The sequence below is a fragment of the Spinacia oleracea genome, chromosome 6, assembly GCF_020520425.1.
Source record: "Spinacia oleracea cultivar Varoflay chromosome 6, BTI_SOV_V1, whole genome shotgun sequence".
Classification (NCBI taxonomy): domain Eukaryota; kingdom Viridiplantae; phylum Streptophyta; class Magnoliopsida; order Caryophyllales; family Amaranthaceae; genus Spinacia; species Spinacia oleracea.
In genome coordinates this window covers 125,286,088-125,302,628 of record NC_079492.1, presented here as the reverse complement: position 1 = coordinate 125,302,628, position 16,541 = coordinate 125,286,088, and the positions used below count along the sequence as shown (strand labels likewise).

Below are 16,541 nucleotides of genomic sequence, written 5' to 3'. Positions count from 1 at the left end.
TAAGACACGGAATGAGCAATAACAAATTTATCCATCATTAATTATTTTTTATTGGAAAATATCTATAAACTCTATATTAATTATAATTGTCTACCAAATTTCATACAAATTTATATTTAGATTATAAATCGTGCATCGCATTGGTATTATACTAGTTTTATACTAAAACAGACATCAGGAATGACATATGTCATTTACTGGTGTAAACCTTTTCCGCTTAAAATGTTTTCCTAAAATATATATCCTTTTTATTTTATTTTTATTCTCTACCCTTTTATAAGTTATCTTTGTATGGAATTTTTTTTATAAATGATGGCAATAATAGATATCACGTAATAATAATTTTGCTAAATATTTTTTTATACTCCCTCCGTCCCAAAATTATAGTCATGTTTTCTAAATTGGCATCCCATAATTATAGTCCTATTTCCTTATTTGAACACAAAAAATTCTCATGTTACCCTCATTTGGGACCACACAAAAAATGTACTTTATTCCTTTTAACATTTACTCCCTCCGTCCCGGAATACTTGACCTGTTTTCCTTATCGGGCCGTCCCTTAATACTTGACCTGTTTCTAAAAATGGAAATATTCTAACAATATTATATTATTTCTCACTCCACCCCTATTAACCCACATACCCCCTACTCCATACAAAAAGTAATTAAAAATTCAACCCCTACTCTCCCCCAACCCCACCTCTTAACCCACCTCCCACTAACTACATTAAAATAATACCCCACTATCAACTACTACCTATTAAATTAAATAAGTCAATTCAAGTTTCTTAAACTCTGTGCCGGTCAAACCGGGTCGAGTATTCCGGGACGGAGAGAGTACTATTTTCTCTTCCATATGTGCTTTAATCTTTTTTACATGTACTCTACTATATTCTACTTTTTCATCATCAATGTACTATATTTCAATTTCCCACACACTTAATTCCACTTTTCTTAAAATTCGTGTTTTTAGTCAAACATGACTATAATTTTGGGACGGAGGGAGTAATATTTTAGTCAAATCGGTACATTAGTAATGGAAAATATATTCACTCAATATGTCGGTCAAATTAGCATATTACACATATATAATATGAATATTAGATGAATAAATTTAAAAGAGTATGTTGAATTTTTTAATAATTATGCAGTAGTTTGGGGATATTTAGTTAAATATTTTGTAAAAAATTGATCATAATTTGTGCGAGCACGGGATCTAATCTAGTACAAAATAAATTGGTGCTGCAATGTCATATTATTTGCAAAGAACAAAAAGTATCAAAACAAAGAATTTTTTGTCATTTACCACCTTAAAAAAACCCAAATTTTTGTTTTACCACCTATAAATCTCAAAGTTTTAAATTACCACCTAAATAATTACATATTTTTTTTTCACCACCTATTAACAGACCCATTAACATCTCTGTTAAGTGGGGCCCACTTCACTAGAGGAAAAAACCTCAAGTGCGGGCTCATTTTAAGGGGTTTAGTGCGGGCTTTTACATGTGCAGCACATGGACTGCCCGCACTTGATGTTTTCCAAGTGCTGCCAAAATATTGGCAGCACTTGATGTTTCAAGTGCTGCCAATTTTGAAAATGAGCCCGCACTTGACATATTTTGTGCTGCCAATTTTTGAATATGAGCCCGCACTTGATATATTTGGTGCTGCCAATTTTAAAAATGAGCCCGCACTTGATATATTTGGTGCTGCCAATTTTAAAAATGAGCCCGCACTTGACATATTTGGTGCTGCCAAATTTAAAAATGAGCCCGCACTTGACATAGAAATAGGCAACACAAGCATAAAAATGAGCCGCACTTGATATATAAATGAGCCGCACTTGGCCTATAAATGAGCCGCACTTGATAGATTTGTTGTATAACCGATTTCCCTGCTAAATATTACAATTGGACCACGCCACTGATTAACCTCCATACGCCATATAAATAGTATCTAATTATATAGATAATTAAAATTAATGGTATATAATTGTAAATATAAAAGTCGATTACATTACATTTATATGAAAAACTAGCTAGCATCCGTAATTTAAGATTCAGTACAAGAAAATATCAAAGACAATCACTGGTAATGAAGTTTGCCAACATTTCTCGAACTTCATCTATCTCCTCAAAGGTGAAAGGCCGCTCCCTCCGATTATTATATACCTTAAAAAGATGGACCATCAAAAAATATATATACACTTTAGTTATATTACAAATATTGAGTCGTACAATAAATTAAGACTTAATTTGTTCATAACAAAAAAATAATGAACGATATAATAATAAAATTGGTTAATTTCGGTCCCAACTTTCAACTAATAAACTTAAATAAGTATTTTAAAATCTTTCCATGTATAATATACTTAGTTTTATGTTTCAAAGACTTATTCTCACCATTTTGGTGAACTTATGCACATTTAAGCTTAGTTAGTTCATTATCGGTGACGTTTTGACTAAAATGGCTAGTTTCGTTCCCAACTTTCAACTAATGAACTTAAATGAGTATTTTAAAGTCTTTCCATGTTTAATACACTTAGTTTTATGTTTCAAAGACTCATTCTCACCATTTTGGTGAACTTATGCACATTTAAGTTTCGTTAGTTCATTATCGGTCACGTTTTGACTAAAATGGCTAATTTCGGTCCCAACTTTCAACTAATGAACTTAAATGAGTATTTTAAAGTCTTTCCATGTTTAATACACTTAGTTTTATGTTTCAAAGACTCATTATCACCATTTTGGTGAACTTATGCACATTTAAGTTTAGTTAGTTAATTATCGGTGACGTTTTGACTAAAATGGCTAGTTTCGGTCCCAACTTTCAACTAATGAACTTAAATGAGTATTTTAAAGTCTTTCCATGTTAAATACACTTAGTTTTATGTTTCAAAGACTCATTCTCACCATTTTGGCGAACTTATGCACATTTAAGCTTAGTTAGTTCATTATCGGTGACGTTTTGACTAAAATGGCTAGTTTCGTTCCCAACTTTCAACTAATGAACTTAAATGCGTATTTTAAAGTCTTTCCATGTTTAATACACTTAGTTTTATGTTTCAAAGACTCATTCTCACCATTTTGGTGAACTTATGCACATTTAAGCTTCGTTAGTTCATTATCGGTCACGTTTTGACTAAAATGGCTAATTTCGGTCCCAACTTTCAACTAATGCACTTAAATGAGTATTTTAAAGTCTTTCCATGTTTAATACACTTAGTTTTTATGTTTCAAAGACTCATTCTCACCATTTTGGTGAACTTATGCACATTTAAGCTTAGTTAGTTCATTATCGGTGACGTTTTGACTAAAATGGCTAGTTTCGGTCCCAACTTTCAACTAATGAACTTAAATGAATATTTTAAAGTCTTTCCATGTTTAATACACTTAGTTTTATGTTTCAAAGACTCATTCTCACCATTTTGGTGAACTTATGCACATTTAAGCTTAGTTAGTTCATTATCGGTGACGTTTTGACTAAAATGGCTAATTTCGGTTCCAACTTTCAACTAATGAACTTAAATGAGTATTTTAAAGTATTTCCATGTTTAATACACTTAGTTTTATGTTTCAAAACTCATTATCACCATTTTGGTAAACTTATGCACATTTAAGTTTCGTTAGTTCATTATCGGTCACGTTTTGACTAAAATGGCTAATTTCGGTCCCAACTTTCAACTAATGAACTTAAATGAGTATTTTAAAGTCTTTCCATGTTTAATACACTTATTTTTATGTTTCAAAGACTCATTCTCACCATTTTGGTGAACTTATGCACATTTCATCTTAGTTAGTTCATTATCGGTGACGTTTTGACTAAAATGGCTAGTTTCGTTCCCAACTTTCAACTAATGAACTTAAATGAGTATTTTAATGTTTTTCCATGTTTAATACACTTAGTTTTATGTTTCAAAGACTCATTATCACGATTTTGGTGAACTTATGCACATTTAAGCTTCGTTAGTTCATTATCGGTCACGTTTTGACTAAAATGGCTAATTTCGGTCCCAACTTTCAACTAATGAACTTAAATGAGTATTTTAAAGTTTATCCATGTTTAATACACTTAGTTTTATGTTTCAAAGATTCATTATCACAATTTTGGTGAACTTATGCACATTTAAGTTTCGTTAGTTCATTATCGGTCACGTTTTGACTAAAATGGCTAATTTCGGGCCCAACTTTCAACTAATGAACTTAAATGCGTATTTTAATGTCTCTCCATGTTTAATACACTTAGTTTTATGTTTCAAAGACTCATTCTCACCATTTTGGTAAACTTATGCACATTTAAGCTTAGTTAGTTCATTATCGATGACGTTTTGACTAAAATGGCTAGTTTCGTTCCCAACTTTCAACTAATGAACTTAAATGAGTATTTTAAAGTCTTTCCATGTTTAATAAACTTAGTTTTATGTTTAAAAGACTCATTATCACCATTTTGGTGACCTTATGCACATTTAAGCTTCGTTAGTTCATTATCGGTCACGTTTTGACTAAAATGGCTAATTTCGGTCCCAACTTTCAACTAATGAACTTAAATGAGTATTTAAAAGTATTTCCATGTTTAATACACTTAGATTTATGTTTCAAAGACTCATTCTCACCATTTTGGTGAACTTATGCACATTTAAGCTTAGTTAGTTCATTATCGGTCACGTTTTGACTAAAATAGCTAATTTCGGTCCCAACTTTCAACTAATGAACTTAAATGCGTATTTTAATGTCTGTCCATGTTTAATACACTTAGTTTTATGTTTCAAAGACTAATTATCATCCATTTTGGTAAACTTATTCACATTTAAGCTTCGTTAGTTCATTATCGGTCACGTTTTGACTAAAATGGCTTATTTCGGTCCCAACTTTCAACTAATGAACTTAAATGAGTATTTTAAAGTCTTTCCATGTTTAATACACTTAGTTTTATGTTTCAAAGAATCATTCTCACTCATTTTGGTGAATTTATGCACATTTAAGCTTCGTTAGTTCATTATCAGTCACGTTTTGACTAAAATGGCTAATTTCGGTCCCAACTTTCAACTAATGAACTTAAATGAGTATTTTAATGTCTTTCCATGTTTAATACACTTAGTTTTATGTTTCAAAGACTCATTCTCACCATTTTGGTGAAGTTATGCACATTTAAGCTTCGTTTGCTCATTATCTGTCACATTTTGACTAAAATGGCTTATTTCGGTCCTAACTTTTAACTAATGAACTAAAATAAGTATTTTAAAGCTTTTCCATGTTTAATACACTTATTTTTATGTTTAAAAGACTCATTATCAACCATTTAGGTCAAGCTATGCACATATTAGTTAAGTTATGCACATTTAAGGCTCGTTAGTTCATTATATTTCAGATTTTGACTAAAATGGCTTATTTAAGGATCGTACCTCTTCGAGATCCTTGACATCCGTACAACTTGTGACTATATCGTACATGTACTTCATCACGTAGTAGCCGCACTCCGTATTGCCCGTTTGTTGTGCACACTTGGAATCACACAAATAAAATGCATGTAAGACAAAGGTAAGTTTTTGAGCTAATAAATAACTAATGAAAATGTATAATAATTGAAATCATTTACCTTCACTGATTTCCATAGAGGGGGTCTTGATCTACTTCCATTTGATTTCTTCAGAACACTACACCTCCGCAATAAGAGCTTTTAGTTGCAATATCATGTTTGCATATAAATCAAAAATTGATATGTTGAACAAATTAAATAACTAAAGTACCTATTTAATAACCCCTTGAATACTAAGTGTCTTGGTGGTTGTTGTTGAAGAGAATCAAAGTGGTATATGGTGTAATTAGAAGGACATATCAAAAGAAGTGTCCAATGTAATCTGCATCAAAAAATTTGTTCTTAGTTGGATGTACTAGCTTTTATGCAATATTACTTAATCAATGTTATGATATATACCCTTGAATAATCGGAGCAACTACGAACTTGGAGTCTCTTCCTTTTGCTTTTTTGATAGCATCTTCAATATAAAACTTCACGTCCTCTTGATTTTTCATGCAATTGTTATCGCGAATCTCACTTGGACATAACCACCCAATCCTTGACTTTTTGTCTTCACTCAAATGTTCTTAAAGTATCCTTAAAGCATAGAGATGAAATATTAGAACTTAGCTTGTTGAATCACATATACTAATAAATGCCTAAAGTACAATTATATGACCTCACCTCATGAAGACTTGTATCATGGATACATTCAACATCTCGTTGGAGATGAATTCTTTAATATCATCTTTGTACATCCATGTGTTAATATCCTCCATGTAGTTGAACTGAGACTTTTCCAAAAGAACCGGTATAGGCTCGTCATTGGGCACATAACTAACACATGTATGCAACCAGTTGCATCCGTAGGGGAGAGATTCAACCACCTCCGCACTCAAAAATGGAACCACACTCGGCATTTTGGGCTGTGCTTTCACATTCTTCTCTCGTGTCACCTTCTTCGTTACCTCTTTCTCTTTGACTTTCTGATCCACCTTTTTCTCTTGGACTTTCTGATCCACCTTTTTCTCTTTGACTTTCTGATCCACCTCTTTCTCTTTGGCTTTGTTTCCTTTGGCATGTGGTTCCCTCTTATCATCTCTTTTCAATTTCCCCAAATCCTACATGTTTATGAAACACATAATTAGTATATAAAAATCACATTTATATGAATATTCCGCAAACATTTTAGACAAAGTATTACCTCATCTGAAAACCTCACCCAACTCTGCGGCCAACCCATAAGACTACCACAGACATCGGCTAACACATGGAAATTATGTTCCGGCACAGGTTTTGGAAGTGGGTAGTCTGCGTAGATATCTAAGTAGTTGTCAATAACTACCTCAAATTCTCCATACTCACATGTGTCGGAATATGGTTGTGCATATCCATTGGCTACCGCAGCCATCCCAGATTCCTTGAAATCCATCCAAAGTTGGCAAGGGACCTCTTCCTACCAAATATTTAAAATGAAATTATTAAAAAAGAATTCATACACTAATAATTAAACGAATAGTAATTAATTAGGTAATCATACCTCTAGCATATAACGAACGTCAGGCGTAGTAGGTTTTGGTAGGGTATGTGTTTCAATGGTAGTGTGGGTAGATGTATCTACGGGAGGAAGGACATCCTTGGGCAACTCGGGCATTCCCATTTGTCTCAAGATGACATTAAAACTCTCTTTGATCTCTTCCCTAAGCTCCTCTTTTATTGAAGATCTCATGGCCTCTAAAGTTAGTGGTCCATTTACACTTGATACCGAGCGTGTCGAGAGCTCTTTCCCAAATACCTTTCTCATACCCAGACCTATGCCTCCAAGTCCAACCATGTGTCCAGGACGGTCCGGTCCTAAAACCGCGTACAAAACATCCTTGTTCCGTTCAGGAATGAACTCGCCGGCCGCCTCTTTTCTCTTCATTTCAACCTAACAACAAAGAGGGTGGGGGATTATTAACCAAGTACTAAATATTGTCACGAGCAAATCAGAAACAGAAAAATCAAAACAAAAGAAAACAACAACGAAAAAACATATAAAAATCACCATACTATAAAACTTACAATTGCATCAGCTATCCTTTGTGTTCCAGGATCTGAAATGGTTCTTCTTCCGTTAACATCTCGCCCATGCATCGCACACCAGAAATTATTGGAACGGTTAATATCTAAACATATTGTCGGTGGCTCAGTTGTAGTGGTGGATGCCTCAGTTGTAGACGTCTTACTACCCGGGTAAAAACCATAAGTAATCCATTCCTTTCTTGACTCCCCAAAAGTCTTTGGGCCCATATGATGCTGGTACATCTTCTTCTTTGCATTTGAAGATCCAATTTCACGCTTTTCCTGAAGAACCATGAAATTATTAATAGGATTTTTTAATACGATAATGTAGTAACAACTAAAATCAAATGTACAATAAAAGAAAACACTAAATTCAAATGTAAATACTTACAACTGCTTCCTTAGTAGTCTTTTTAGCAACAAATGCTTCCCACTCTGTTGCTGTGATGTGATGGTATATTTGAAAAGGAAATTCTTCACTTTCTTGCTCCTTCTCGCCTTCATTTTCCTCTTCTTCTCCATTTTCCCCTGCTCGTCCATTTTCCTTAATAGTTTCCATCTTCATCTTCTTGTTGTTTCTTCCAACTCTTTGTCTCCTTTTAGTGATACAACCACTCACTAACTTGGCCTTGAAATCCCTGAATCTTATGCCCACTGCTTGTAGAAATATTTTTTTTCTTGAACGGATCATTTTCAATATTGAAAAGATTCTTCACAAAAATAGAAAACAAGTTGTCAGTTTTTTTTTGTTAACCAAAAATCATGTGCAAAGCAAATCGGAGCATGGAGATAATGCGAAACGAGAAAGAAATTTAGTAGAGTGAGCAACAACTTTTGGCTTGAAAAACAGATTGGAAGTAGCAGATCAGATTCTCAACTTCTGAACTGATCTGCTGCTGCTTCTGATCTGCTCGTAACAGATCTGCAACATCAGATCAGAAGCAGCAGGAGATCAGGTTCACAACTGCTGTTCTGATCTGCCGTTGCTTCTGATCTGCGCGCAACAAATCTGCAGCATTATTTCACAACAAATCTGCAGCATCAGCTCAAAGCAGACCAGTTCAGCACAAGAAGCAGCATATCAGTTTTTGATCTATTCTGATCTGCTCGCAACAGAAATAAAAGAACAGATCAGAAGCAGCAACAGATCTGCAACATCAGATCAGAAGAAGCAGGAGATCAGTTTCACAACTGCTGTTCTGATCTGCTGTTGCTTCTGATCTGCACGCAACAAATCTGCCTCATCATTTCACAACAAATTTGCAGCATCAGTTCACAGCAGATCAGTTCACAACTGCTGTTCTGATCTGGTGAACTGATCAGTACAACAGATCAGTACAAGACCTGATCAATATGGAATGAAAGAACAGATTAGTTTGTGAGTTCAGCACAAGAAGCAGCGATCAGTCTATAGTTCAGCACAAGAAGCAGCAGATCAATTTGTGAGTGTTCTGATATGCTCGCAACAGAAATGAAAGAACAGATCAGAAGCAGCAACAGATCTGCAACATTAGATCAGAAGCAGCAGGAGATCAGTTTCACAACTGCTGTTCTGATCTGCTGTTGCTTCTGATCTGCACGAAACAAATCTGCCGCATCATTTCACAACAGATCTGCAGTATTAGTTCACAGCAGATCAGTTCACAACTGCTGTTCTGATATTCTCGCCATTGATATGCTGGCAGCATTGAAACAAGGGGGGGGGATTGGTAATCACGTAGATACAATATGCTTACCATAGTATCGCTCCACATCGAGTCCTTTACACCCTCCGACACCTTACTCCATGTCTCCAAAATGGAAATCATGCGTAAACATAGTCCAACATGAGTCCCATACTTGAATCGCCACGTACCACAAGGTTGACCGTTAGCATCGTACTCGAGGTGCATGGGGCATGTAACTCTTAGTGATTTTGTTGGGCCCCTACCTTTTCTTTTCTTTTGAACGATTTTCAGCTTCCCACTTGTGTTACCTCGTTCAGTTTGACCTTGTGTAATTGTAGTTGGTGCATTGTCATTCTCTAGAATGGGGGGAGCTCCATCCGCCATTGACTCAAATAGATCCATCCGTTCAAGCAACTCATCATGTGCCCGATCTTCAGGTTCACCCTTATCCTCCTCTCTCTCCACATCATAATCTTTATCCTCATCACTACTAAAGTCCTTAAGATCATCGTCTAGCTCCTCATCAATCTGAAAATCATCATCATCCTCCATGATAGAAACGTACCTGAAATTATTAAAATGAAAATTAGTTAATACAGTCAGAACAAGCGGATCAAGCAGTTCACAGGCATCATAAGAATATCAGAAAATGAATCGTTCTCACCTCATTTGGTCACCTCAGTTGATCAAGTTATGCACATTTAAGGCACGTTAGTTCATTATAGGTCATATTTTGTCTAAAACAGCTTATTTCGCTCCTAACTTTCAACTAATGAACTTAAATAAATATTTTGAACCATGTACATGTTTAATACACTTAGCAATATATTTCAAAGACTCATTATCACCCATTTTGCTCAACTTATGCACATTTAAGGCTCGTTTGTTCATTATAGTTCATATTTTGACTAAAACGACTTATTTCGCTCCTAACTTTCAACTAATGAACTTAAATAAATATTTTGAACCATTTACATGTTTAATACACTTAACTTTATGTTTCAAAGACTCATTATCACCCATTTTGCTCAACTTATGCATATTTAAGGCTCGTTAGTTCATTATAGTTCATATTTTGACTAAAGTATAACAATATTACCCAAAAAGAAGCAGTAGTAGAACATGAACTTTTCAAGATATAGAAAACGAGAGAAAATCCGAGTGATCTTGCATGTAATAATTTTGTTGTTAATACACGACTAGTTAAACATTTGCAATGCATTTGTAAAACATTATAGGAACAACTACAAGCCTACCAAAGCAAATAAAACAAAGTGAGAAAAAACAAGAGCTCAACATGAAAATAAACTTAAAACATCAAAAGGTTAACTCTGGTCAACTATGGCCACAATTGACAAACAATTCCAGTGCAACATATGATCTTCACCACCAATATGTCTTCTTCTCTCTTGCTTTGCTTCCCATCCTAGTTGCAGTAAGCAAACAAAACCTCAATCAATCTCATATAAAGAGGTAACTGAAAGTTAATCATGTGCGTAAGTTACAAAATGCGTTCAAACTTATACCTCGATTAAGAGTCATCAAGTATGCCTTCTGTGTGATCTACACGCATGTAATTTGTTGTGTCTACATCCTCTGTCACAACGGTTTCAGGGCAAGTGAAAGGTGGGGTGTCCTCAAACGCATCATACTCTTGCTCATCCTCTACATCACCAATGCCAAGGATACTTCTTTTTCCCGGTAAAACAATTGACCACTTCTTATCAGCAGGATCAGTGACATAGAATACTTGCTTAGGTTGTGATGCAAATACAAATGGCTCCAAACTCTCACGCAAATGAGCCATATCTACGAGAGTGAAAGGGGGATTCCTATTCACGCAGCGCCGATTATTATCAACCCACTTACACTTAAAAAGACCCACGGTGAAGGTAGGGTAGTTAAGCTCCCATATTTCTTGAACTCGGCCATAAAATAACAACTTGGAATCAACCGGAGATTTATCCTTGGAACTTGCATACTGCGTAGAAGATGCTGCAAGTGAAACACCACTATTTTGCGTTGATAATGACTTTTCATCTTGTCGCTCTGTCCAAAATGTATACCCGTTGATATCATAACCTTCATATGAGTTTACACTGTCACGAGGACCATATGCAAGCCATTGGATCATGTTAGGGACACTGGCCAATTCAGCAGTTGGTAGATCCAGTATTCTTGACCTAAACCAAGCAACAAAGGTTTTATTATGGAGCTGCATCAATTCCCTCGCTCCTTTAGAAGGATTTTCAGACTTCAGTTCACTTAAATGCTCTGTTATATAAGGATTTACATCCGCAATGTGATGCAAAACATAAAAGTGTGCCTGTAAGAGCTTGTCATGTGGAGGTAAGATCAGTTTTGAGCCAATAGTACCCTTCCCTTGAAGTCTTCCCTCATGTCGAGATTTAGGAAGCCCGGTAGGTTCAGCACTAGCTACATACTCGGCCACAAAATTACCAACTTCAGCGCCGACAGTTCCTTGAATCATACTACCTTCTGGATGTGCAGGATTCCTTACATAATGGCTCAAAGTACCCATGCGCCTCTCAAAAGGGTAGCTCCACCTCAAAAACACCGGACCACACCATTTTATTTCTCGAACAAGGTGGACAACTAGATGAACCATTATATCAAAGAATGAAGGTGGAAAATACATTTCAAATTTGCATAATGTTTGAACCACATTTGCTTGAAGAGTATCAAGTTTAGATGGATGGAGCACTTTGCTACATATGATATTGAAAAATTCACAAAGTTCCGTAATAGTGTCCCTCACATGCTTAGGCAATATCCCACGAATTGCAATCGGTAAGAATACTTGCATCATGACATGACAATCGTGGGATTTCATACTAGATAACTTCAACTCTCCATTTAAGGTCACAAATCTTTTCATGTTCGATGAATACCCTGATGGAACCTTAATACCATACAAACACTCACAAAAGGCCCGCTTCTTTGCTTTAGACATCGTGTAACAAGCAGGAGGCAAATAATTCTTCTCAACACTTTCGTCTTTCTTCTCTTTCACTTTAGTCTTGCATTTTCCTTTTCCCTTTCCCTTTTTGCTACTATTCCCTTTTTCCATCTCCTTCCTCTTCTTAGTGTCCTTCACCTGAAGCCACAATTCTGGTCGAAGCCCCTTAGATTCCAAGTACAATCGCACCCCCTTACAATCCTTTGTCACTTTCGGGATATTCATGAGTGTCCCAAGAATGGCTTCGCAAACATTTTTCTCTATGTGCATGCCGTCGAGACAATGTCTAACATGTAGATCTTTCCAATATGCAAGTTTCACAAAGACCGACTCTTTTTTCCAAAGTCCTCCTACCTCTGACCCTGAGCCTTTCATTGACTTACCGAAAATCGTCTCAATACCTTTCACTTGCTCATAAACCTCATAAACAGTCAGCGGCCTACGAGCTATTCCTTCTTCAACTTCCCCATTGAATGCAGCCTTCTTCTTACGATACGGGTGATCACGTCTTAGCAATCTTCGTGTGTGCAAGAAAACATGTTTATGACACTGAGGTAGGTATGTGTAACCGGTGTCCTCAATACAAATCGGGCATGCTTTTATTCCCTTGTTCTTATACCCAGATAAATTGCCGTAAGCCGGGAAATCATTGATGGTACAGAAAAGCATTGCACGCAACGTGAACATCTCATTAGCATGTGCATCATATATTGAAACTCCTTCGTCCCACATTTTTCTCAAATCCTCAATGAGTGGTTCAAGATAGACATCTATGTCATTTCCAGGTTGTTTTGGCCCCGAGATTAGAAGGGACAACATCATGTACTTGCGTTTCATGCACAACCAAGGAGGCAGGTTATAGATAACTAGAAGTACCGGCCATGTACTGTGTTGAGAGCTAAGAGTGCCAAATGGGTTCATCCCATCCGTACATAGTCCGAGCCTCAAATTTCGATTTTCGAGACCAAATGACTCATGTAACCTATTAATGTTCTTCCACTCAGGAGAATCATCCGGATGCTTTAGCAAGCCATCTTTCTTTCTTCCGTCTGCATGCCACCTTAAATTCTTAGCATCTTTCTTTATTGAAAACAAGCGCTTGAATCTCGGTATTATTGGAAGATACCACAATACCTTAGCTGGAGGTCCTTTCTTATCCCCAACCCCCTTGCGCTTGTAACGCGACTTTCCGCACTTTGGACACGCATTAAAATTCGCATATTGTTTTCGATACAACACACAATAATTCGGACAAGCATGTATCTTTTTGTACTCTAAACCAAAGGGACACATGAGTTTCTTAGCGTAATAGTTCGACTTGGGAACTGTATTGTCATCCGGGAACATATCAGTTAACTTCGCTAACAGCTTAATGAAACTACTATCAGTCCAATTTCCCTCCGTTTTAATACTGTAGAGCGTTGACGTGCCGGTAAGTTTGGTGTACTTGGTACAACCAGGATACAATGGTTGTTCAGCAGCCTCAGACAAGAACTTAAAAATATTGGGTCGTTCACCCTTCACCCCTTGCATCATCTCATCCACATTATCTATATCATCATCAATATCAACTTCGTCATCATCGTCCTCACACTCCATGCTATGATCTTCCTCAGAAAAATAAATCTCATCTTCTTGTTCACGCAGATCATTCTCACTTGAATTTCCTCTATATTTCCCCTCTTCACCGTGCCAAGCCCATACATGATATTGAGGCCTAAACCCACGACGGAAAATATGATCCCTAAGCAGTCGGGTACAACTAACCTTCTTCAAATTGCCACATTCAACACAAGGGCAATAAAACTCACCCATTCCCGAACTATCACGATAGGTTACGACAGAGTTACAAAATTCATCAATCCCTTTCACGAACTCCAACGTGTCACGATCACCATACATCCATGTACGGTCACTCTCCATCAAAAAGAACTATAATTGAACACATACAATCTTGTAACACATTTAAGCATATACACATGAAAGTTATTTTATGCATGCTGACGATGAGTATAATGCATGCTTTCCAAGGTCCTTATCACTCCAACCTAACCCATCCTTGGACGTCTAATCCCACTGGTGAATGCATGTCAACTTTTCGATTCTATGGAAAATCCGGCAGCATTTCCCTACAGTCCTCCAAGTACACGATGTAGGAAATTACTTAGCTACATATGTACCCGAGAACAACGTAGGGAAACGACGAGCCAAATATTCCATAGAATCAAAAAGAAGACATACATTCACCGCCTAAGTGAGATTAAACGTCCAAGAACAGTCCCAAACGGGGACTATTCAAGACTTACTCCTAATGAGTAAGTCTTGAACAGGTATCTAGGCATATGATGATGATGATGATGATGATGATGATGCATTAACTTTTACATACTTAATTAAATCATATTTTTTTAATTTCCAACAACCAACAATACCACACATATTCAAATTTCATACTTGTTAAAGAAACTCTTATACTTAAAGTAATACTAAATTAAATGTTAGAAATACATGCCAATATTAACTACTATGAAAGGCGATATCTTTACTTCGTTGCTAGCTCCAAGTTGAATGAATCCCGATACAAAAATATGTATCTGTGACAAAAATAATAATACAAGTTAGCTCATTAATTGACAAAAAATATTAATAAGAGTAAATCTCGTCTAACAATTAGTTTATAAGTAATAATAATACTCCGTACTTCATCTCACAAGATAATAATAAAATCAAACTAATTTCTAGCAAAAAATTAAGGATTAAATTATAATAATACTCCGTACTTAGATTTTCTTTGATAATTAAATAATTAGTTTTTTGAGGTATCTAACAAAATAACTACTAACAATTAAACAAGACTAACAAATTCTCACTCAGTAATTCTCACTAATTCTCACTCAATTAAACAATACTAACTAATTCTCACTCAATTAAACAATACTAACTCTCACGAATTATCACTCACTAATTCTCACTAATTCTCACTCAATAAAACAATACTAACTCACTAATTCTAACAACTGCTAACAATTAGTTTTTTGATTTCAGCACTTCTTTCTTTACTAATTCTCACCCACATTCAGAAATTGAACAAGAGTATAATTGATTAAACGAAATTAATAAATAAATGAAATTAATAAATAAACGAAATTAATTAAGTACTTAGGTTATAATTGATTAAGAAGGGTATAAGAAGAATACAAGGTGGATGTGGAGGAGGAGCAGCTGCGACGCCGTGGAGGAGGAGCTGCGAGGCCGTGGAGGAGGAGCTGCGACGCCGTGGAGGAGGGGAACAGCGCTGGCGATGGGTGAGGTAACAGCACCGGCGACGCGCGCGGGGGGTGGGGCAGCAGTGAGGTGTGTGCGGTGAGGTGTGTGGTTTCAGTCTTGCCCAGAGAAAAGAACCAGAGAGGAACCAGAGAGGGGAAGAGAGAGAAGCGGGAAAATAAATTGCAGAAATTTGGTGAAGCAAAGACCTAAGGGAGGAGAAGCGGAAAATTTGGTGAAGGAAAATGAATTGCAGAAATTTGGTGAAGCAAAAAAATTAGGAAATACTTTGTGCGGGTTTTTAGAAATAAGCCCGCACTTGAACTCAAGTGCTGCCAATTTTCTAAAATGTGCCCGCACTTGTGAAAATGTTTTTTTTTGTTTTTTTTCCTCTCAAGTGCTGCCAATTTATTAAATGGCCCGCACTTGAAGAGAAGCATATGACGATTTTTCCTCTAGTGCTTCCAACTTGTTCTTCCCTAATTACTCCCATAAGCACCAATTGCTCTAACACTAATAGATACCAGTTCGTTGTTTGATTCACAAATAGAAACAACGAACTACAATTGATATAATATTCACCCAGAACATGCAATTCAATTCTATAGACAATAAAATCAAATTATTATTCAAAATAAGTCAACTTTTACATTACCTGACGAACAATAATAAATTAGCAATGTACTCCCTCTGTCCCTTAATACTCGCACCGTTTTCCTTTCCGGGTCGTCCCTTAATACTTGCACCGCTTCTATAAATGGAAATTTATACCAATATTATATTATTTCTCACCCTTACTTACTAGCCTCACCTACACCCCTATTCTCTACAAAAAATCATTTAAAAATTCACACACCCACTCACCACTCTCCACCTCTTACACACTTCCCACTAACTATATTAAAAAATACCCCACTATCAACTAACACTCATTAAATTAATAAGTCAATTCAAATGTCTTAAACTCCGCACCGGTCAAACCGGTGCAAGTATTAAGGGACGGAGGGAGTAAATCCTTATTAATGGCGAGCGAATTGAAGAATAATCAG

The 16,541-nt window shown here is 36.0% G+C and overlaps 1 protein-coding gene across 3 annotated transcripts; it reads right to left on the bottom strand.

Moving 5' to 3' along the window:
* Positions 1 to 1,939: 1,939 nt before the first annotated feature.
* LOC110788739 (uncharacterized) lies at positions 1,940 to 15,761 on the bottom strand. 3 transcript variants are annotated; one of them, XM_056833784.1, is made up of 13 exons: positions 15,427 to 15,761; positions 14,775 to 14,822; positions 9,318 to 9,813; positions 7,973 to 8,291; positions 7,582 to 7,863; positions 7,058 to 7,447; positions 6,722 to 6,973; positions 6,202 to 6,638; positions 5,935 to 6,114; positions 5,747 to 5,857; positions 5,596 to 5,653; positions 5,402 to 5,500; positions 1,940 to 2,171 (listed from the first exon to the last, which is right to left on the bottom strand). In XM_056833784.1, the coding sequence occupies exons 4-9, from the start codon at positions 8,270 to 8,272 to the stop codon at positions 6,105 to 6,107; spliced, it is 1,671 nt and encodes a 556-aa protein (XP_056689762.1). In that variant the 5' UTR covers positions 8,273 to 8,291; positions 9,318 to 9,813; positions 14,775 to 14,822; positions 15,427 to 15,761; the 3' UTR covers positions 1,940 to 2,171; positions 5,402 to 5,500; positions 5,596 to 5,653; positions 5,747 to 5,857; positions 5,935 to 6,104. The 3 variants fall into 3 exon arrangements, with proteins under 3 accessions (XP_056689762.1, XP_056689761.1, XP_056689760.1); XM_056833783.1 differs by lacking the exons at positions 1,940 to 2,171; positions 5,402 to 5,500; positions 5,596 to 5,653; ... (6 more) ...; positions 14,775 to 14,822; positions 15,427 to 15,761 and adding exons at positions 9,913 to 10,674; positions 10,775 to 14,733 and having other exon boundaries at positions 8,001 to 8,291; XM_056833782.1 differs by lacking the exons at positions 1,940 to 2,171; positions 5,402 to 5,500; positions 5,596 to 5,653; ... (6 more) ...; positions 14,775 to 14,822; positions 15,427 to 15,761 and adding an exon at positions 10,775 to 14,733 and having other exon boundaries at positions 8,001 to 8,291; positions 9,318 to 10,674.
* Positions 15,762 to 16,541: the final 780 nt, after the last annotated feature.

What these genes read in the sequence shown, in the direction of transcription:
- LOC110788739 (XM_056833782.1), bottom strand. Translation starts at nt 14,151, where the DNA reads ATGGAGAGTGACCGTACATGGATGTATGGTGATCGTGACACGTTGGAG.